The following is a 24,078-nucleotide window of genomic DNA, read 5'->3' as shown; positions in this document are numbered from 1 at the left end:
CTAACCTTTCATGTTACTCTTGGATTTGTCAGTTTGCTTGCCTGTGGGGGTTTGGGCCTGCTGCCCCTGCCCACTGGAAGAGGCGGCTTGCTGTGCTGCTTTCTGCTTTAACATTGTCCAGTCGAATGTGTAGTCATATTGGTGGTTCAGGGTCCTAGAAGACAAGAAAACACTTACTGCAACACGTGACTATCTTCATGTGACTATCAAGCCAGTCTGAAAATGGAACTAAAAGGTAATTGCCTTTGTAAAGCACTTTGAAGATGAGCATTAAATGCTAAATAATAATTTAAAAGAAATCCTGAAGTAAGCCTGAAAGCCATTTGGCAAATCTGTGTGTGAGAGAGAAGGAGACATTTGTATCCATAAAACTACTGCAAAACCCAGAATCTTCTGCCTCTACTGAAGTAATGATTCTTCCTTTATACTCTTACCTATATGTAGCCCAAATGCTCACAGCACCCAAAAGCCCCCCATTGATTCCTCTCATGATTCAATCCCATATCCTCTGTCACAGAGTTGCTGGAAATGGTGGAATGCAGGACAATTTCAGCCATTTTGTAAGCAGAGGATAAAGAGGAATCAAAGTCACTGATCCAAGAATGTTGGAACAGAGAAAACAGAAAAGATTCTCTTCTTTCACAGCAAGTTTAATATTCTGTCACATAGCTCACTTTAGCTGTAGTTTCACTCTACTTCTAATTTTAAATTATTTGTTTAAGAAAACAGATGTCTCCCTCAGTCCAGGAGCTTTTTTTTTTTTTTTTTAAACTCAGCTCTAAATAAGAAGCAGTTATTCATCAGTGCTGTCAGCATGAGATTTCCAGACTATGCTATAATTGAGACCTACCTGAAAAGAATACGGAATAATTGCCTCAGATACATGTAATCAGGTGCCTCTTCAAAGCGCAGGCCACGACAATAGTTCAGGTACATGGCAAATTCTGCAGGAAATCCCTGTAAGCAACAGTATTAGTCAAACCCATGACCTGCAATGAGTAGACATTTGAAAGGATTCAGAAATTAAGAAGCCATAGACAATGTTTCAAGGAAGAGCTAAAAATGGACACAGGTCTTAGGAAAATGAAGAATTTAAGTCTGTTTTTGCCTCATTTTGCTCAGGATACTCATCTAATTAGACACCCAAGAATATATCCCTTTTCCTTTCTTAATTCACATGAACTTAATATGATGTATGTTATGTAAAAATAAGGATATCTACAAAAATAGCACCTCACAAATTGAAAATACATCAAATGCTTTATTTTTTTATATCTTTCCCGTTTTATTCTAGTTAATACTTAGTATTTTAATGTCCCAACAGTAGTAGTTATAGTTCTTCAGAAAACTAAGTTACTCATCCAGGCTATTTTGGGTGTATTACAAGTAAAAATAAAAGCTGCTGCTTAATGGTCTTTGCGACTTAATCATGAAAAGTCTCTTACTTTGAGAATTCGCAGCATAATATGAATTTTTGCATCATAAGTGCTGCTTAAATTATTTTATCCATAAGAATAGGTATTATATACCAATGCTCAAATGTAAGAGCACAATGTTGTAAGAGAACACAAGTAGAATTCAATGAATTGGCATACGCAACATTTCATACATTAACTATATAGGAAACCCCTGAGATGCAACCGCCCCGAGTTGCGACCCCGCTCCCCACCATTTTTGTAAGTGCGGAAGAGGCCAAAAACCCCCGACTTGTGTCCTTGGCCTGCATTTATGATAGCACACGACACTGATCATAAATGAGGGTTTGAGTTACGATGCCCTCAACTTGCAACTCTTCCCTAGGAACCATTCGAGTTGCAAGTCGGGGGTTGCCTATACTGTGAATATGCAGGATTGTAGAGTTAGATCTATGGGACTCCTGGAAAATATCTAATCAAGGAAAATAATCTTATCCTAGAGATGGGTAAAAAGACGACATGTATGCCTATGCCTTTGATGGCAGGTGGTGTGACTTCTGCAGCCCCCAACAATGACAGTTTGCAGATCTTTTGAAATCCCAGATAAACTGGATTGGACAATTGCTTTTCTGCAGTCAGATCCCTCAAGTGGGATTCCTCAGGGTCCATTCTATTGCTTCATCTATTCAACAGATGGCAGACATTGTAAGGAAACACAGGGTCCTGACCTCCCCAGTGATATGAGTGTTCTATTTGTGCCTCAAATACTTTCTGAGAAGAATGTGGATGACATACAACTCAGATAAACCTGACAATGTTTACATGGTGAGAACAAGCAGAACTGGAAAAGGTGAGGATTTCTACTGTTCAGCCACCCAAACTGAGGCTCTGTCATTTAAGGGATCTTGTTGGATTACTTTCTGCACTTACTGATCAAGTAGCCATGGCTAATGGGAGAATACAAATGAGAAGAGAATGTAGTTTATAAAGTGCTTTGATCCTGTGTCCACCACATTGAATAGGTCTTTTGAGTCTGAGGAATGAGGTAAAGTTATTTCCATGTACTCTTACCTTACACAAAACCTCAACAGGCGTTGACATCTTCTTTTCACTAATCTTTTCATACTTTTGCTTCTTTGTTGCAGCCTGTGGAACATGTGGGTCACAATATAAAAAGATGTTGTGCAATTCTGGATTAACAAGGACAGCAGCAAAAAAACCTCACACCAAACTGATGGGGAAAGCCACTGGTGAATCAAAAGGTTTTTTTAAATATGCAATCAAGTCCCACATACTTATTGCAGAGGGAATGAAGGTCAATCTGGTATTAAGATCTGGACACAGTTTAATACCATTTATTGCAGCCTAAGTATCGCATGGCACAACTCGTGTCTTTCTAGCTGCTGTTTTGTCCATTCAGAATTTCCATTAATTCCAATTCCTGAGCCACCCTGAACGGCTTCCTGTGCCTTTTATTATTAAGCAGTCACTACCTTAAGACTGCAGCTAAAGAGTTCTAATGTTTCACAAGCAGAGTGCCTATTGAAACTTTACAGATTGTGGAACTAACACAGACTGAATTGCACAATTCAAATATGAGTAAGAAAACGAAAATACAGGAAATAAGTCTATACTATTCAAATCACAAATTCACCAAGCTTTTACATGACCCTGTGCTGCAAATTAGGGTAGTGAAAATTTACACCTTTGTTAAGCTTAGTGTATGTTTCAGTTAAGACAGTAATTCAGTTAACCCACAAACTATACTTAAATTTCCTTTAAAGTTAGTTATGCCTTCATAACCCACACAGTTAACGAATACCTTTTGATATCTTAGTCTCCCCTTTCCAAAAATGACCATGTCCTGGTATAGAAAGAGTGCTTTTTTTCCAGGCTGATGTAAGCCATTTATAATACATTTTTAAAAAGTGAAATACACATTCTACATTTGAAAGCAGAGGCCTTCTCCTGTCATATCCAATAAAACTGAACTTGGAAAAGAGTGGTCAGAACTGCAAAGGTAATTTTATGCAGGCTAGTAGACAACAGCATCCACTCCCAACTCTTTATGTTTAGAGCTGTGGTGTCCAACCTGTTCTGAAGCAGTAACCATTATAAACTAGCTAGCCACGTGTGGCTAGCATGTTGGACACCATGGGTTTAGAGTCTACAGTAAGACTGCAGACTGCATGGCCTACCTTTAATCCTTGCCACGGTAGACTGGTTCTGTTAAAATACATCAATACATAGCCTAGCGACTCCATATCATCTCGACGACTGTAGAGGAAAAAAATTAGCATAAACTTAAAAACTACAAATGTTATCAGAAGATGAAGATTGCATCAAGGTTGTCATAAGAATCCTTAAACTAGAACCAGTGTCATGTTTGTCCAGACTATTTCTAACAGTGGCACAAGGATTCAATTAAAAAAAAAAAGCCAGGATTAAATTATGCTTCTCCAATGCCACTTTAGAGATCTGAAATTGAGAGCAAACAGTAGTCTGAAAGCTCCAATATTATTTAGTTTTTCAAAGTAAGGAAAATGACTTCCCCATGCAGCTCCTATTTACATTAGTTGTGGTTAAACATCTGCTTAAACTCCAGAAAGCTGAAGTGAAAAATCTTATAAGCACAGATTTCATTAATTTATTTTATGAAATAAATGTCAAGAGTGGATTGGAACAAGAAACTTACACATCCACACCCTGACTGATGTAGCTATGATGACCTGTCAATGATGCACCTACAATGTCAACAGAAGGAGGTTTCCAATCAACTTAATTACCATCATTTGGGGACAAAGTCCCTACACTGTTGGAAAACCCCCTTTCTATATGGCCTGTATAGTTTCTGGAGTGTACACATTAATTAGCTCAGGCAGAAACATGATTTTGTCATGGGGCTTACTGTAGATTCTGATGTTGTTACTAACACATCTAGACAAGGAGCAGTAGCGACCCTTATATTTAATTACTTAACACACTTAAATCACCATACAAAGAGGAGGAAAAAGTTTCAGTGCCACTTGCAGACTGCATTAAGAGAGCTTGCTGCTAAAACATTCTATTTACAATAAACATGCTCCAATACAGCCTTAGACCTTATCACACCAAACACACTACAGGCAGTCCCCGGGTTACGTACAAGATAGGGACTGTAGGTTTGTTCTTAACTTGAATCTGTATGTAAGTTGGAACTGGCGTCCAGATTCAGCCGCTGCTGAAACTGACCGCCAGTTCTGACTTACATACAGAATCAACTTAAGAACCCCAGGCGTCCCCAAGTCAGCTGCTGCTGAAACTGATCAGCAGCTGATTCCAGGAAGCCGGGGGCAGAGCAACTCTGCCTCGGGCTTCCTGTAGTCAGCGCTGGTCAGTTTCAGCAGAAGCTGACTTGGGGACGCCTGGGGCAGAGCAGCTGGGGTGCTGCTGGGTTGCTCCAGTAGCGCCGCTCCTCGGTGCTACTGGACCAACCCAGCAGCACCACATCTGCTCTGCCCCAGGGTCCAAAACAAAAGCCTGGTCTGCTGGGAGGGGGGGGGCACACTAGCTGCGCCCCCGCCCCCCAGCAGACCAGGGACACGGGGAGCAGAGCCGCAGCAGCAGCGGGGTGCCGCGCCTCTGAGGCTTTGCTCTGGCAAAGTCTCAGAGGCGTGGGACCCCGCCGCGGCTGCCGCTTCAGTCCCGGTGCCTGTGGTCTGCTGGGGACGGTCCCCAGCAGACCACAGGCACCGGGACTGAAGCGGCAGCAGCGGCGGTTCCCCGCGCTTCTGAGGCTTTGCTCTGGCAAAGCCTCAGAAGCGCAGGAACCCGCCCGGTGCCCCTGGTCTGCTGGAGACGGTCTCCAGCAGACCAGGGGCACCGGAGCAGCTTACGAACGGGGCTCTCGCGCCCTGGAGCTCGCAGGTAGCAATCCGCCACCTCGACCTCCGGGGCGAGAAAGCCCCGTTCGTAAGTGCGGATCCGACATAAGTCGGATCCGCGTAAGTCGGGGACTGCCTGTACAAGGATAACATTTCCCTGAATCATTCTTCTGTGAGTATTTAAAGACAGGTGTTACTCACTGCACTGAGGAAGTATCCACTCTACTAGTTTTTTTTTTTCCCTTGGCAACATTCTCCCTAAAATGGCAGGGAAGGCTTCTGCCCTTCTATATACCAGCATGCTGCTAATACCTATTTAACTTGGTCTGGATCAACTCTGTCTACCCATAAACCTCAATTCAAACACATCTCCTGCCAGGAATCAAGATGGGAACAGGTTCCCTCCACTCACATTAGGGAGTAACGGAGAGGGGAAGAAAAGATAAGAAAAAGCTGGGAGTGGAAGTGGGGGAAATTAGACCTTGGGAACAGAAGGGGGGGAGAGGATGACTCGCATGACTGGAGCACTGTCATGGAAAGATATAAACTGTTCAGGAAGAACAGGCGGGAGAGAAAAGGAGGAGGAGTTGCATTGTATGTAAGAGAGCAGTATGATTGCTTGGTGCTCCAGTATTTAGAGGGAGAAAAGACTGTTGAAAGTCTATAGATGAAATTTAGAGGTGGAAGCAACAGGGGTGATGTTGTGATTGGTGTCTGCTATAGACCAGGTGCCACATACAGCTTGACCTACTGCTCACAAACAGGGAGGAACTAGTAGGGGAAATAGAGGTGGGTGACAACCTGGGAAGCAGTGATCATGAGATGGTAGATTTCAAGATCCTGACCAAAGGAAGAAAAGAGTAGCAAAATACACACCCTGGACTTCAGAAAAGCAGACAGACTCCCTCAGAGAACTGGTGGGCAGGATTCCCGGAGATGCTCACATGAAGGGGAAAGGAGTCCAGGAGTATTTTAAAGAAGCCTTATTAAAGGCACAGGAAGAAACCATCCTGATGTGCAGCAAGATTGGCTTACCAGGGACATCCTTGGTGAGTTTAAACACAAAAAGGAAGCTTATAAGAGTGGAAACTTACACAGATGACTAAAGAGGAGTGTGTACACACACATACACACACACACAGCTCAAGAATGCAGGGGAGTTATCAGGAAGGCAAAAGTGCAACTGTAACTGCAGCTAGCAAGGGATGTGAAGGATAACAAGAAAGGTTTCTACAGGCATGTTAGCAATATAAAGGTGATCAGCTTTTCCCACATCATCTGTCACTAGGTTACTTCTCTCATTCAGTAAGGGCCCCCCACCCTCTCTGAAGTACTCAATGCTTTCTTTGCTTGTCTTCACAAACAAGGTCAGCTCCCAGACAAATGCACTAGGCAACGCAGTATGGGAAGGAGGTGGATAGCCCTAGGTGGGGAAGGAACAAGTCAGGAACTATTTAGAAAAGCTAAACATACACAAATCCATGGGCCCGGATTTAATGCATCCAAGGGTACTGAGGGAATTAGCAAATGTCATTGCAGAACCTTTGGCCATTATCTTTGAAAATTCGTGGAGATCGGAGAGATCCCGGATGATTGGAAAAAGGCAAATGTACTGCCCATCTTTAAAAAAGGGAAGGACAATGCAGAGAACTACAGACCAGTCAGCCTTACTTCAATCCCCAGAAAAATCATGGAGGGGATCCTCAAGGAATCCATTTTGAAGCACTTGGAAGAGGGGAAAGTGATCAGGAATAGTCAATATGGATTCAAAGGGCAAGTAATGCCTGACCAATTTGATTAGCTTCTACGATGAGCTAACTGGCTCTGTGGATATGGGAAAGTCAGTAGATGTGATATACCTGACTTTAGCAAAGCCTTTGATAGTCTCTCATAATATTCTTGCCAGTAAGTTAAGGGAATATTGATTGGATAAATAGACTAAGATGGATAGAAAGCTGGCTAGACTGTCGGGTCCAATGGGTAGTGATCAATGGCTTGATGTCAGGTTGGCGCTCGGTTTCTAGCAGAGTGCCCTAAGGATCTATTCTAGGGCCGGTTTTGTTCAACACCTTTATTGAACACCTCATCGCCTTTGTTCAACACCTCATCACCTGGATGAGGGGGATGGATTGCACCCTCAGCAAGTTCACAGATGACACTAAGCTAGGGGAAGAGGTAGATACGCTGGAGGGCAGGGATAGGGTCCAGAGTGACCTGGACAGATTAGAGGATTGGGCCAAAAGAAATCTGATGAGGTTCAACAAGGACATCCATAGAGTCCTGCACTTGGGATGGAAGAATCCCAAGCATTGTTACAGGCGGGGGACTGAATGACTATGTAGCAGTTCTGCAGAAAAGGACCTGGGGATTACAGTGGATGAGAAGCTGGATATGAGTCAGTGTGCCTGCCCTTGTAGCCAACAGGGTTAATGGCTTATTAGGGTGCATTAGGATAAGCACTGCCAGCAGATCCAGAGAAGTGATTATTCCCATTTACTGGGCTCTGTTGAGGCCACATCTGGAGTAGTGTGTCCAGTTCAAGTGCGGTTCCCCCCCCCCCCCCCCCCCACACACACTATAGAAAGGATGTGGATGCATTGGAGAGGGTCCAGTGGAGGGGGCTAGAGCGCATGACCTATGAGGAGCAACTGAGGGATTTGGGTTTGTTTAGTGTGCAGAAGAGAAGAGTGAGGGGAGATTTGAGAGCAGCCTTCAACTCCCTGAAGGGAGGTTCCAAAGAAGATGGAGAAAGGCTGTTCATAGTAGTGATGGATGGCAGAACAAGGAGCGATGGTCTCAAGTTACAGTGGGAGAGGTCTAGGTTGGATATTAGGAAAAACTGTTTCACCAGAAGGGTAGTGAAGCACTGGAATGGGTTATCTAGGAAAGTAGTGGAGTCTCCATCCCTAGAGGTGTTTAAGTCTCGGCTTGACAAAGCCTTGGCTGGGTTAATTTAGTTGGGATTGGCCCTGCCTTGGGCAGGGGGCTGGACTTGAGGACCTCCTGAGGTCTCTTCCAGCTCTATGATTCTACGTTTAATAAGATTATAGTGGAGGAGCAGCTACATAACTAGATGTAAAAGACAGACAATTCTGCCATGCAGAACTTACTGAGGTAGAATGGAAAAATGAGCGTGACAGTAGTCAGACTATGCAGTTTTTTAGGCCAGACTGCAAAATTTGCTGGTGCTGAATTTTTTTTTTTCCATTTTAAAGCAAGCCCCAGCAAACCCCACTGACCTTGTGCATAGACATGGAGTGCTTATGATTGTATGAAGGTGATGGCAATAGCACTCTGAGCAAACTCTTCCCCGAGCACTAGCAGTGAGGAAGCAGCATACATCTTATAATTTTTTCAAATGGATTCTTCAATGCCACAGCTGTGTAGTACAATTCCTGGAATTTACAGTTTTGTACTTATATTTCCTAATAAAGGCTTCATTAAAAATCAAACATATGAGAGTGGACTCCAGGATATCTGGTTTGTAGAGGATGAGATGATATCACCTTCTATTATACTAGGTATTTATGCTACTTCAGTAACAGCTGTCACTACACTTACAGAGCAAACCCTGCAGTAGTCTCAATTTAGCACTGTAACTGATGAAAGGCTCGGCTGTCAATTGCAGGTCTCCTTCTCTTGATTTATAGCAAAGGATCACTTAGTGGCTTCAATACTGGCTTAATCTAGATGTGTTAGTACTACTTCGAGAGTGGAGTAAGGGAAGTTTACTGTTATACTAGAACGCCAAATACCAATAGAATGCCAAACTCAAACAGCTAAAAGAGCCCCAAAGAGCACAGTTCTTTTTATAATCACTGCCTCTACATTCAGACCTTGACTTACCCAAATCTACCTGGGATGCAGTATATGAAATCCTGTGTTGAGTGTATGTGTTCCCATCAGAAGTTCTAACATCCACCTTCTCTATTTGCCCCAGATGTCTAAAATGTTAGTAAATTGCCCAGAAAGAACTCCTAATTTGCTATTCATGACTGTCACACAAAAAAGCCATAGACGAAGGTGGTCAAGATGGAAACATATGGACCCTTGCTAAACTTTAGTACTAAGCCCCTCCCACTACTTTGAATAGTCAATTATAAGTTTTACTACAACTGATAAGTGCTGCACAAGCTATGCTTTAATAATGTTCAAGCTCTGACTACAGCATGCAGGGAACCAAAAAAGAGTCAGAAGAAATTCTGACTACTTCAGGATATAACCGATTATGGCTTTATACTAGAGTCTTGTAACAGAACTGGGATCCGCATGACCCACTGTGATAGCAGGAGCAGGCAAAGTCTACTTTGTTGTGGGCAAGACTGGAAGGAGGTGTTGAAAAACTGAGGTAATTTACAATCATTTTATTAATAAAGGTTTTGATATTGAAATTTAAAGCAAGGGATGGAAAGATTTGAAGTCTACTGTACCAGGAGCCAAGTATTTTTTTTTTAAACGTGGTTTATGTAATATTTCATTCATTTAGTAGTAAAAGCTGTGTGTGAATTCTGTTTATATATATAAAAATATATTAAATTTTTAGTAGCACAGCAGAACCTGTATCTCCTGTGCAATCTAAAGTTTTTGCAAGTCGGAATGGGATAAAAGTGCAAGAAAATATGGATAAAAAATCCTGAACAGAGCTCTATTCCAAACTGCTTTAGGCTCTGGAGCAGGGGTGGGAAAGATATACCTCTCACGGATCCGGCCTGCCAAGCCACTGGATCCAGACTGTGGATGTCCCTCCCGGGATCATCAGGCACACACAAGCCGCTGTTTTAAGTGCAGGGCTGCTCTGTGTGACTACTCTGGAGGTAGGGGAAAGCTTTGGGTGATCTCCCCACCCCCAGCACAATCCTCAGCTCCTATTGGCTGGAAGCAACCAGCCAATATGAGGGGCTGAGAGATTGGCCTGGAGCAGGGGTGGGCAATAATTTTTGCCCCGGGGTCATTTAAAAAAAAAATGTTTGAAGTAGCCCCGGGCCACCCTGGAAGGGGTGGGGCTACCCACCCCCAGACCATGATTGGTCTGGGGGTGGGGGAGCCCTTTTGCTCCCCCCCCCCCACACCACCACCACTAGGCACCCATGCCCTGGAAAAGGCTGGCACACTCCCCCACCCTGAGGCCATCAGGGCCTGGGGGTGGAGAAGCACAGGAACCCTCCTCCCACCCTGTGAGGAGCATGTGGCGCTTTGAAGTGCCATGGGCTCCTCGCAGGGCCAGGGAAGGGCAAAGGACATTTCATGCAGTTCCCCCGCCCCGAGGCATTGATTGGCCTGGGGGCAGGGGAGCATGCAAAGTCTCCTCTGCTCTCCCCCAAGCCCTGTGAGCAGCGTGCAGCATTTCAAAGCACCACATGCTCCTGGTAGGGCAGGAGGTGGCTTTGGGTGCTCCCCCGCCCCCAGGCCCTAATTGGCCTGGGGGTGGGAGAGCATCAGGGCCTTCACAGGCTGGATCTACCCACTTGGCGGGTCAGATTCGGCCCGCAGAGGACCTTTTGTCCATCCCTGGCCTGGAGGATGGGGTAGTGTAAGCCTCACCCTTCTCCCGCAGTGGAGAGCAGTGTGGAGGGAGCAGGCTGCATTTTCAATGCACTAGGGTGGTAGAAGGCACGAAGCTCAGCCTGCCTTGGCGGTGCTGCAGGGCTTGGGGGCCCTCCTACTCCCCAACTCCCTCCCCAGGTCACCTTCCAAACCCTTTACACCCCACTTGCCTTATATCACAACTCCCTCCCAGACCCCTCCCCCTGGCCAGAATCCTCTCCTGCACCCCCAACTCCTTTCCTGACTCTATACCCCAATCACCCAAGTCACAACCCCATCCTTTACCCAAACTACCTCTCAGACCATCTCCTGCACCCCAGTCCCTTACTCCATGTGCCCTTCTGCACCCTACCCTCCATCCTAGACTCCACACCTCCTCTACAGAAAAGTGGGGCCTTGACCACTTTCCAAAATCTTGGAGTGACCTCCCACTAAAAGTTATTGCCTGCCCCCGCTCTGGAGTGTCTTCTGTTTAAAAGTATCTATCAGGAAAGGGTAAGGAATGGAAATATAGCATCAATTCATGTTTGGCTGAGTTTACTCAACACAAGCTTCTGAATAGCTAGAGGACTGAGCACTCTCTCCACTTGATTTCTGAATGAGTGAAGCTCAGGTATGCAGAGCAATTGATGCATTCTGGCTTAAGGTACAAACTCACACTTTTGGTTGATTAATGAAATACAAATATGCCTTTGAGATGGCCATTCTTCTACCCTTCCAGGAACAGGGGAATGCAGCTATAACTGCAACCAAGTATGCAGAATAACAGAACAGCAGCTGAAAAAAGCATGGGGTACCATGATTTTCCAAATCTTATCTGCAGGTACCAGTGCAAACATAACCTAACGATGACTAGGGAAGACAAAGTGAAAACATCAGCACTAGAAGTCAGCACAAAAAGGCTTCTGAAGCTAGTAAAGAGGTTTTCCCCCCCACTACAGAAACAAAAAAACTGGGCTATGGAAGTAGATCTGCTAATGTTCAAAATGACAACAACTGGTACCAGCACAATGAGAAAAAAAATTGTGCTTTGAATTTTTTTTTTCCAGAACAAGTGTCTCTTTAGCCTGCAAGACTCACTGTAAATCATGGAAGAAAATAAAGAACTTAACTAACTTCTATACTATGACTAGAGTAGGCAGAAAGGTAAGTATTTGCCATGGGGTGTTCACACATTTGAGTGAAAGTAGTTTAGAGACTTAATCTTATGAATGAGGTCAGCCCCACAGTCTTCAGGCACACTGCCCTTGAACTCACCTCTGCTCAATGCCAAGATGTGCATTGATACTGGCATATCGAGCCGTGCCAGTGAGATTTTTGTCTTCTCTGTATGGTATGTGTTGCCTTGTCCTGTTGTCCCGGTACTTTTTGGCCAAACCAAAGTCAATAAGGAATAACTTAAAGAGAAATGAAAATAGGTTATTGCTTCCAGACCAATGCAAGTCTGTGGAAACCCCACCCAGCTTGTACTTAGAGACCTATTGAAACAAATTAAACCAGAGCCCCTTGTTTAAAAGAAGCAAAGTAACATTATCTTACTTCCTCTACAAGTTTTAATAATCAGTTATTTCAAGCCTTTCCTTTTGTCAGATGGAAGGGACGAGATTATGCTATTCAACTGAAGGTTTAGACTTTAAAATACTTGACTACTGCTCTACTCTGTATTACAGGCAGTCCCCGGGTTATGTACAAGATAGGAACTATAGGTTTGTTCTTAAGTTGAATTTGTATGTAAGTCGGAACTGGCTCCAGATTCAGCTGCTGCCACTGAAACTGACCAGGGGCCGACTACAGGAAGCCGGAGGCAGAGTTGCTCTGCCCCCAGCTTCCTGGGATCAGCCTGATCAGTTTCAACAGCTGCTGAATCTGGAGCCTGGGACAGAGCAGCTGGGGCACTGCCCGGTAGGTTCCCACAGGACCAGCCCAGCAGCATCCCAGCTGCTCTACCCGAGGCGTCCCGCAACAAAAGCCTGGTCTTCTGGGGGGGGGGGGGGGGGGTGCACTAGCTGCGCCCTCTTTCCCCCCCCCCCCCTCCCCAGCAGACCAGGGACACCCGAGTAAAGCCGCCCACACGGAGGGACCCCCGCCGCATGGGCGGCTTTGCTCGGGTATCCCAGGTCTGCTGGGGGGGGGGGTATCCAGCAAAGCCGCTGGACCCCCCCAGCAGACCAGGGGGACAGGAGCAAAGCTGCCACCTGGGCGGCTTTGCTCGGGTGTCCCTGGTCTGTTGGGGGGGGGTCCAGCAGCTTTTCTGGACCCCCTCCCCCCAGCAGACCAGGGAGACTGGAAGAAGCTTTTCTTGCCCCGGAGGACACGGGTGGCGACTTGCCACCCGTGAGCTCCAGGGCAAGAAAAGCCCCATTCATAAGTCGGGGACTGCCTGTATACTGAAGCTATGTCTACACTGTCCTACACTCTGTGTATAGGGGTGTGAACAGCAGTGCATACTGGAGTGCTGCACCAAAACTCCCTTGGGCGGATACTGTGGGTATGAACTAAAAGTTTCTTTCTTTGTATCCACATTAGGGCAAGGAGCACTCCAGCCGACCAGACCAGGTTCTGTCCTAGTGGGCCTGACCCAGGTGCATAGAAGGCAGAGATGCTCCAGCCATGCAGAGCAGTCGTGCTCTGTGGTGGGAGGGGGCTGCTCCAGCCGCTGCCACCGCCACTCCCTGACCGGGCTTCTTTTATTTGGTTAACCAGTTAACAAATTAAATGCGATTTTACATCCTTAATTCACATAGTCCTCTTCAAACAGGACTATGTTAACACACACCAAGGACCTTTTAAGTTGGTGTCAACAGCATTCATATGTAGGAACCACAGCACTGATATGCACTGCTGTTCACACCCTGGTAGTTCGAACTATGAGCAGTACAGACAAGCCATTACAAGAGCCATGTCATGCCATGTGATTATGAAGGGAAATGAGAATAAGGTATGGCTGGTATGCTTTACAAAAATACATTTATTTTGAAGCAATTTTGCACTACATATTTAGGCATTCACCTAATGGGCAGCTCAGCAACTTATAACCATCACTTATATTTTGTGATGTGCTACCGTTTTTGTACTTTAACTGTCACAGCAATCAAAGATCATTTTGCATGTTTTAAAAAGCCAACTTCAACAAAACACATTGCTTATAGACATACATCTATATTTTTAAGCTACCAATAAGAAAACAGCAAGCCAAGTACCGAAGAAGCACAAGATGCTTTTATTAAACCCATCTGATTACTAGACTAGAGCTGCTTTATGTAAAAATAAAGATAACAAATTAAGATTTATTTCTACAAAGCCCATGTCCATTAAACTGCCATACTTATAAAACTTTAATATTAAACAGGCTTAACTGGATTTCGGCTAGTCATATTTTCTTGTGGCAAAATGTCAAGCAGAATTTGGCAGCAAAGAACAAGATTGAGATATATAAAGTGTATTCAGTTTGATTTCTAGAAGAAGCTATAGAAGAAGAAACTATCATCATATTCAGAATGCTCTTTGGCAGCCTCAAGGCAGGTGTTAAGGTGGCAGGGATAAGGAGCAATGTTTGATGCTGAAGAACTAAAGACATTTTCATCTAGTTTACACTTGTTTTATATTTAAGACCATGATTGCAAAAACTTATCGCACAGATATGCATGAAATTTCCCTCTTCCTTTTCTCTTAAGAAAACTTTGCCTTACTGAAATTTCTTCCAATAATTGGGTTGCTAGCATTTCATCTTCCATCAGATGAAGCCACTGCCAGACTCAAAGTATTTAGAAAAATTTCCATGCTTAGCCATACAACACAGCTACTGGCGACTGAACAGTAAGTGTCAAATTCTTAGAACTACTGGTTTAAATGTAGTAAGACCTAAAGTAGATGCTGTATGTTACACATGTCTTAGAATGTTACAAGTACTATCTACTCTTAACATAGGCAAAATTAAGTGCCAATACAAATTTATAGCTAACCTTTACATAGAAATATAATACCTCTCACAGAACTGGAACAGACCTTGAGAGGTCATTGAGTCCAGTCCCCTGCCCTCATGAAAAGACTCCCCGCATCCACTGTTTAAACTTGAAAGGTTTGTGATTACATTCCCACCACCAATATGATGCTTTGATCACAAAAGCTGTTTGATAGAGTGCCTCCCTTCCAGCAATAACAAACATTTTATGCCTCAAAGGAAAGCCACCTCACTCAATGGCTATATACATTCTTCTAATTGGAACATTTAAACTACACAAGGAATTTAAAAAGTACTTTAATACTTCAAAGTCTCAACTGACATGATGGGCAAATCTAATCTTTGGGGTCTTCAAGTATGTGTAAGTGCAGAAAAGAAACAGCTTCATTTATGGATCAAAATCAAAGGTATAAACATACACAGCAGCAGTCTGTAGTTCTTTGGGCAAATTCTGTATTTCTTTCTTTGAGTTGTGTTACACACAGCATTTTAAAATGCTGCTACTTTAAAAAAAGCTTAGTGGCACGAATTTTATGATATTCCATGTTTCCTACAACTCTAATTGGCCTGCTTCAATGCATATATTGGGATGGTAAAGGCTGTTTTCCCTGCTCATAACTAAAACTTAAAGACAACAATTATTTAAAAATGGACTAATTCAGTCACATATATGTTGTTTTACACTGAGCAAGTAACTGGAATATGTTGTATTCTACTGTAACTTTTTCTCAGAGATTTAACCTAGTCTCCATAGGGAAGGACAGGAAGTTCAGCCACCCCACTTCTAGACGACTATGGATTCAGTGGAATAGAGTAGTATCTTCCAATGTAGGAGGCTGGAATCTCTTCAGAACATGTTCTGACCCAATTTTAACACAGACAGAATCTTTCATCAGATGTCACTCACCACAAACAAAAGAAACATAGAAACAAGTTCAACACCACCTTAATTTAAGGTATAAGAGTAGGGCAGCTGCAAAAGTATAATAAAGATTGCCTTGAACAAAATGTTTTCAGAACTAGATGTCTAATGTCTCAGTCATTGCAGCACAGATAGTTGTTCTGTAGTACAAGCAATGAAGATGATTGCTTCTGCACATTATATAGCAGAACAGTACACCCTTTACCCTTCAACTGATAAGTTGCTTAGTGATTAATTTCCATTTAGGCTATGTCTAGACTACACTCTATTTTCAAAATTCTGTGAATTTGCATATTTTCTTCCAATCTCACTTTCGAAAGCAGATCTTTTGAAAGTAAAAGTAATCTGGATGCAGTTTTTTTTTTTTTTTTGAAAACCCCCTTTCAAAAAAATTTTTTATTTATTTATTTTTTTTTAAGGAAAAGATGTTTGTTTTTTTCGAAAAAGGGTTTCCCCCTGAAAAACTGTGCCCAGACTACTTTCACTTTTGAAAGTGAGATCGGAAGATATGCAAATTCCCGGGGAATTTGCATCTTTTCGAAAATAGAGCGTAGTTTAGACGAATCCAGAGTTTCAACTGCATGATTAGAAATAGGCACAAGACCTGCTTTTCCTTTTTAACCATGTGCTCCTTTCCTAGCTGTAAGGAATCCTACACTTCAGATCTGAAAGCAATAGGAAACAAGGGATTGTCAAAGACAGGGGTGGATAGTCCCATTTTATGAGCACACAGTCTTAAGTCTGAGAGCCCTCACACCATTTGAAATAGTGATAGAAATGTAGCCGTGTTCGTCTGGTGTAGCTGAAACAAAAACAAGACTATGTAGCACTTTCAAGACTAACAAGATGGTTTATTAGGTGATGAGCTTTCGTGGGCCAGACCCACTTCCTCAGATCAAATAGTGGAAGAAAATTGGTATATGGAGTTGTGACAATTTTCTTCCACTATTTGATCTGAGGAAGTGGGTCGGGCCCATGAAAGCTCATCACCTAATATACCACCTTGTTAGTCTTGAAAGTGCTACATAGTCCTGTTTTTTGTTTCACCATTTGAAATAGATATACCAAGCAAATACTTTATGGTAAGGGAAACTAAGGGACACGGTCAACAGGTTTTTCCCTTATCTGAATCTGTTCAGATATACAGCATGCACCCTGCAAGTGGGCATATGTACAGCTCAATGCAGCCAAGTCCTGCTGCTACATTGCTACTGGATTAAAGGGGTCAAGACATGCAACAAAGTGAAGCATTACAGATTCTAAACTACAAGTAATTTCTGCATTTGAATATCAGGCATGTACATATAACCCTTTCCACATTTAAGTTTACAGAAAACACTTTATAGTTTAGACAAACGCCACAGGAAACATCTTAGAAATGTCACATGTTTGCCAAGTATGTCTGAATAATGCCAACATAAGAGGTGCTTTTGCAAGGTCTACATTCTCCAGAAACAAAATAAAATAAAATAAGCACATGAATTTGGGGTTGAGGTTGGAATAGGAGACAGTTTCAGACCTGGTTTAATCCTGAGAAAGATGGGTCCTGAGAAGTACTAACAGTCATGCTTCTTTTCCTCTTCCCCACTGGAGATTCTAAACACTGAACAAACAATAGAGGGTGGCAGTGCATCAAACAGTATTGCTTACATTGCAACAATGGCTGGCGCAGACAGGCAACACCAAGGCGTTAGAGAAAGAACAGGGTAGCCAAATGCCATCCTTCTTCCACCAAGCACTAGAGTCTTCCAAAATAGTTAATTTTTTAAGAGACAGAATTTGAAAGATGTGGCAAGATAAATTTTGAATACGAGCCACTCCATAATGGCACTGCCTTAAACAGGGATAGTAATGGTGACATTTGGCTCTATCCAAAAAAAGAAAAAAAAAAAAGAAAAAAAGAGGAAATTGAAGCTTTGCTTACAAAAGCATTCTTTGGTACCACAAACTGCCCTTCCCCAAAAGACATTCAGAAAAAGTAAATCTTCAGTAAGGAAGAGGTAGAAGGCATTTAGTCACCTTAAAGTTTACTTTCATAAGCATGCAGGGCTTATTTCTAGCAGAGCTGAAAGTTCACCTTTTAAGGTTGGAGCAAACTTTCTCCCAAGTATCCAATTGAGAATAATTTGAAAAATTGATCAGTTAAATATAAATCATGACTACATTTTTTAAAAAAATATAATGTGTTTATAATTGACAGGAAGCTACTGGAACAAGATTACCATGGCATCCTACTCTCTGTGACTGGCATGTCCTTAAGTAGTGTGTATAGGACATTAAATATGTGGCTGCACTTAACTACAAAGAAAAGGAACAACCCACTATCCTATGTGGAAGCAAGTGTTTTAAAAACAGTAGCCACTAATCCAAAATTGAAGCAAAATGTCCATTTTGAATTTTGCTTGGGTAAACTAGCAATTTTACATGTCCACATCAAGAACTGTCTAACTTACTAATTTTGAGTTAGTATAACTCATGCCTGCAATAGGATTTTACACCACCATTTCATGGTGAAGTTCCTTAACACAAATAGCAAAGTGGCATTAACTAAAATTCATGGTTTTCCACTCAGCTGATGTGACTAACACACTCATCCAATAAAATGAGCACAGTAGTGTATTTGAGGCCATTATTCCATATAAAAGTAAAACAAGGAGCTAAGGTGCCAACCCAGCATGACGGTGTAAAAGTGGGGAAAACGGCCAAAAATGGAAGTCAGAAATCAGAGACTGAAACCAGTAAATAAATTAAAACAAGCCATTTTAATTTCTTCTAATTACATTGCCAGGTCTTGCTAGAAAGTTAAAGAACCTGACTGCTTTATAGCAGAGAAAAATAGAGCTCTATAGAGTAAAGTATGAAACTTGGGAATGAGCAAGATTTAACAGCAACAGGATTACATGAAGACTTTACCTTTCAATTTGACTGTTACAAACTTTTCCAACAAAAACAGTTTAATCTCAATGTTCATTGTGCACTGCACCCCTTCAGACAGAACTTTGATGTTTCTCATGTTAGCAACCAATTTTGTTTCTAATGTTAATGGCTTCAAGTTGGCATTCATACAGGCAAACAAAGGTAAACATTTTATAGCTAACAGTGCTCAAAGATAGTAAACATCCTCAGATAGCATATAAAGAACAGAAGTGGGAATCTTGCTTCCAATAAAAAGCTTAATTGTGTACATTTGTCCTGAAGTTAAAAATTTCTATTAAGTAGCATGCTTAATGCATTGCCAATGCTGCCTGTCTGCCCGAGCTCAACATAACAATTGAAAATTGTGGGGGAGGGGGGAAAAAAAACAAACAAAAAAACCAAGACACATTTCACTCAACAGAACTAGTCATTGAAAACAGCATGCACCTCTGGCTAAATTAACCCCCCAACTCACAAGTTTCAAATTAGCATCTAGGAGTCCCCCAATTTAACTTAAAGTATTTAAGATCCAGTAAGGTTAGTTTTCATATATAATCTTTAAGCATTCAAAACTAATCATCTATATCTTAGTGTTCTCCATCTTGACAGATTTGCTGAATTCAGTTACAAATACATTTTAAATCAACAATACTACCATCTGTAGGCTGACAGTTACTTTTGTATGCTTAATCCTCAAGACTGAAGGTTCCATTACCAATCACTGCTAATTTTTAACACATTGGTGACAGGTAGGTCAGGAGCTCCTATGTATTTTACATCAAGAAAGCAGTCTGGAGCCATGAGAAGATGTTATTTTACATTCAGGAAAAAATGCTAATCTGATATTCACTAACTTTGAATGATGAAATACCATAGTTGAACAGAGCATGCTTAGATAGTTCACTTAGTTTACACTACAGATTTTTATGTTTAAAAACAATCCTTTCGTTAAGTCCTCATTGCAGGGTAGGTCAAAGGCCCATAGGTCCATGTCATTACATTTATCAATACAGGTAAGGAAATCCCAACCCCTGACATCAAAGAAACTAGATTTAGTATCTTTAGCATATCCATTTCAGCAATGGCAAACAGTTAACTCAAGCTGAAAAGATTTTGAAAAAAGCTAAGTGTGTATCAGAACCATTCTAAAAAGCATTACCCTCCTTGTTCTTTCATGCAAAGAGCATTAGACTAACCTTATTACAGTGACGCCCGATACCCATTAGGAAGTTATCTGGTTTAATGTCTCTGTGTATAAAATTCTTTGTATGCACATATTCAATTCTACTGATCATCTGTAAATACAAGAACATTTAATCAGAATTTAGCATCAGAAAAAGCTACAGATCCAAATATTAGAAAAAAAGTACAGTGTTTTAGTTAATTTTCCTCAGGAATGAGTTACAAACTGTACTTAACACAAATACACTTTAAGAAGTACTCACAAAGTAGATTTATCAAGTGAGGCAACAAACTGAAGATAATCTGACCGAAAGTACAGGTAAAAGTCTCAAATGTTTCACTCTAAGTAGCACAAGTAATATTCATAATTGATTTGTTCACTCATTTAAAAACCTAAAGCAAACAGACTGTTTTAGAAACCTTTTCCTGATAATGAGCTGGTTCCTAATTACAGTAACAGTTTGGCTAAAAGGCATCTGAGATGTAACATTCTGGTTATTGCCATTTGTTGGGCAATACTACTAGAGCATTAGGCAAGGTCTATGCTACAGGGATCACTGGGTTTTAGATACAATGTCATTACTATGCTAGTATAACCTATATGCAGAAACAACCTACAGGAATGGTAGGGGTTTTTCCCCCATTGCTGTACGGCACATCTCAAGCAATGGAAGCTATGCCAAAGGAAGCGTGCTTTCATCAACCTAGCTCTGCACCTACCCTAGAGGGTTAGGTTAACATAGCTATTATGCTCGGGCGTGTGGATTTCACACCAAGTGCCACAGCTATGTTAATTCAAGTTTTAAGTGCAGACCAGGAGTTAGTGGAATGTATCCCAATGGCCATCTTTAAACTTACTATACTAAAGTTTCTGAGGTGTAGCCTTGTTAGTCTAATTGTAAAAGACACCCCTCCAAAAAAAAAAAAAAAAAAAAAAAACCCACAAAAAACCCACACCACCACCACCCTCTTCCCTCCCTCCCTCCCCCAAGCAGTCCTCAATACATTTGTTAGTCTCTAACATGCCACAGAACTGTTAGATTTTTTTTTGTACTAAAAAATTCTAAATCCTAACCAGTCATGCATTTAAAGGCATTCCTCATGTTCTCAAGGAATCAAAACCTAACTATTTAGGAAATAACCTTTCCTTTTTACAATTAAAGATGCTGTTACCACAGCAGTCAAAAAAAGGGCTCTCCCTCTGAAAAATGAGCATCAGTGACTAAAAGCAGCTGAAAACAAGGACAATTGACACCTATCTCCACTCAAAGGTTCTAAGCTCCTTGGCTAACCACCTGGGATTTCATGACCATTTGGCAAAGTGACAGCTGCTACTAACATCAGTTGGATAATCTCAGATAATTTTCACTTATATTTAGGGCCATCTAACCCCTGGCACTCAGGGCACCAAATCTGTCACAGCCCAAGCAACGTAGTGGTTCTAATTTAAGTGTCAACCAAATTCTATTACAAAACATTTTATGCCTAAATATAGAGGTGAGCAAAGAAAAGCTAGCCATGTCTAAGATACTAACCATTACAGTAAAAGCTCAGCTCCAGAGAGCTGAATTAAGAGAAAGGTTTGGCATTCATGCTTGTGCCTAAAGGACAGCAGTCATCCCCAAACCATTCAGTTCAAAGAAGGATGTAGCAGATATAATTTGATATGTAGTAGCAGGGCTTGACAGAAAAGTCTGTGTACAGCCTGCCAACAATATGCTTGGCTGAAGCCTATTAATGCTTCACTTAAACTGACCCAAATTTTTGACAAATGCTTTTTACGGTTACAAATACTTAACTTTATTTTACTTACAGATAAGAGCATAACTGTATAAGATTAACATTAGCATGGGTAGAATACTAATATTTGTGTTGCATTCTTAGTTCTCTGCAATACTAATCTTAGGTTTGACTACCACAAACCTGCCACTATCACAGTTCCTTTTTGTTTCTGTGTGGGTCAAATATTCATTCACTTGATCTTATGGAATACTGAGCAGCACATAATCTAACCTATTTAGGAAGAGCAGTATCGCTTCATCCTAAGTATCTTTACAATGTGAATTTAAATTTTACATACCTGGTCTGCTAACATAAGTACTGTTTTCATTGTGAACCTGCGGGAACAGAAGTTGAAGAGGTCTTCAAGGCTGGGTCCCAGAAGATCCATAACTAGAACATTGTAATCCTTCTCTTGACCATACCACCTGCAATGAAGCAGATATGTCTAAATTACCAAACAATCTGCAGTATTAACAAAGAGGTAACCAGTTAATATTTAAATTCTAATAGGAAGCCAAGTAATACTATGTCTTCCCACTTAAAAAATTTAAGATTGTTGAGGCACAAACCCATTGCTTATGTAAAAATCCAATTAACTAGGCAGTTTTACAAAGTGTTTAGTATTTATAAGCAAGCCTTGGCTACCACTAGACATGGAGGGTTTTGTGAGGATAATTTACTTTGATGTAGATTAGTGGTGATGATCCGTTTCTTTTATAATATTCATTTTGTTTAGGCCCTAACTATATCAGATCCATTTTGGTCTTTCTGCCACCAATTTCCAGAAAACAGTGCAGAATGTTGACCTTCAGATTAAGGATGTTTAGTATGGGGTAACTGACTAATTGAACAGTTGATGCATTTTGCATCAACTATTCGATTAATCAATAGGACGCCTCCGCCTTTGAAGAGTAGGTGACAGGGAGCGACTAGTCCTTCACATTCCTACTTCATATATGCTAACTTCCATTGTCATTAGCCTCCAAAAACACTTACTAGAAACAATCCACTGATTGTTGGCCTTTACAAATAAAATAAATCAAGACAAATACAAATAAAATAATTAAAACAACTGTAAGAAGCTGTTTACCTTTTAGGTTTCAGTTTCCTTTTCAAAAAGGGAATTGTTTTCATTATAGATATTGCTACTTATACAATCTAAAAGAGTCAAAAGTTATCCAACACTGTCCATAGTAAGTCCATAGTAAGTTAAATTTCAGTGAAGTTATAAGTATCTAAAATTTGGCCAAGTTATAAGCTTTTGAATCTCAGCACCTACAGTTTTGGAACTACATTCTCCAAAGATTCTCTTCAATGGGTATGCTCCAGTCCAACGGCACAGGAGCAGAGCAGACTTTCCGGCTATTGTTCTTTACATCTGGTAGGAGCCACTGTTGCAACATGCATTGGGAACTGAATTTCCCATTTTCTCTGACTGCAGCTAGGCAAGAGGAGGAGGAACAATTTGACTAGAATGGAGAAGGATGAGGAGCTGGGAGGGAGGTGAGGAGAAGAGGCAGAGACAAGCTGGATGTGTTAGGGCAGAAGTGTCAGAAGCCAATCGAGAATACTTCAAAACCTAGAATATAACCCAGAATTTCATAGTCCACATTCTTTTGATGTCAAATAGCAGTGAAGCATACTGAAAATACATCTCATCCTGCAATCCAAACATTTTTTAAAGCCCACAGTGATGAGATTTGTTTAAATACAAATTAGACAAATGTGTCAGGGATGGTGGAGAACAGATCATCTTCACCTGGGGATGGGGTCCAACTTTTAGGATATATGACAAGCCTTCTAATAATTCAGTAACTTTAGTAAGTGTTATGGATGTAAAATCCCATTTAATTGGTAAACTAGTTAAGCATATTGTTTAACTGGTTAGCTGATTAAAGGGATACCTGGCAGGGTACCTAGCTGGCTCTCTCCTCCACCACAGGCAACACTTACTGATTAAGATAAACTGGTGGAGGCTGGAGCAGCTCCCCACCTGCCATGGTCATCTGGAGCAACCCATGTTCACAGAGGGCCCAGGCACCCCACAGGCGAAGGCTGTTCCAACTGGGATGCCAGAGCACCCTACTTACAAGGGTGCCCTGGCCTGCTGTAGGCAGGGGCCAGTTAAATAATAGGTTTGAGCAGTTAGTTAATTAAATGGGATTTAACATCTCTATGCAGCGGATCCCTCAATGGGCTGGAGCAGCCCCCTACCCGCACCAGGTGGGGAGCTGCTCAAGCCTCCACCGGTTAAACTTAACCAATGGTGAGGATTATCGCTTAACCGGTGAAACATCAATTGGTCAATCCCTAATAAACGTAAGGGATATAGGGCAAAGCACCAGTATGCAGTGTCACTCATTCAAACAATTTTAGGTGTAAGAAATGTATGGTAAGGTGTGAGAGAGTGGGAGCAGGGGATTAAAACAAAAGTTGAGAACTCTGATATAGGTGTACTTGGTCCTGACTCCGCACAGGAGGGCTGTATTAGAT

The 24,078-nt window shown here is 41.8% G+C and overlaps 1 protein-coding gene across 4 annotated transcripts in view; it reads right to left on the bottom strand.

Moving 5' to 3' along the window:
* Positions 1–24,078, bottom strand: part of CSNK1A1 (casein kinase 1 alpha 1) — a 60,558-nt gene that overhangs the window by 16,850 nt on the left and 19,630 nt on the right. The window contains exons 3-10 of one of the 4 annotated variants that reach the window (XM_006138103.4): positions 21,884–22,010; positions 19,818–19,916; positions 17,225–17,308; positions 12,080–12,219; positions 3,614–3,692; positions 2,487–2,561; positions 851–957; positions 6–154 (exon numbers count right to left, since the gene is read on the bottom strand). In XM_006138103.4, coding sequence (XP_006138165.1) covers positions 6–154; positions 851–957; positions 2,487–2,561; positions 3,614–3,692; positions 12,080–12,219; positions 17,225–17,308; positions 19,818–19,916; positions 21,884–22,010 — 860 coding nt within the window. Of the gene's footprint in view, positions 155–850; positions 958–2,486; positions 2,562–3,613; positions 3,693–12,079; positions 12,220–17,224; positions 17,309–19,817; positions 19,917–21,883; positions 22,011–24,078 lie in introns of all 4 variants that reach the window. The other 3 variants (XM_006138105.4, XM_006138104.4, XM_006138106.4) reach the window with 3 other exon arrangements.

The sequence above is a fragment of the Pelodiscus sinensis genome, chromosome 17, assembly GCF_049634645.1.
Source record: "Pelodiscus sinensis isolate JC-2024 chromosome 17, ASM4963464v1, whole genome shotgun sequence".
NCBI lineage: Eukaryota > Metazoa > Chordata > Testudines > Trionychidae > Pelodiscus > Pelodiscus sinensis.
The sequence above is the reverse complement of the archived record's forward strand: the minus strand, read 5'-3'. Positions and strand labels throughout refer to the sequence as shown.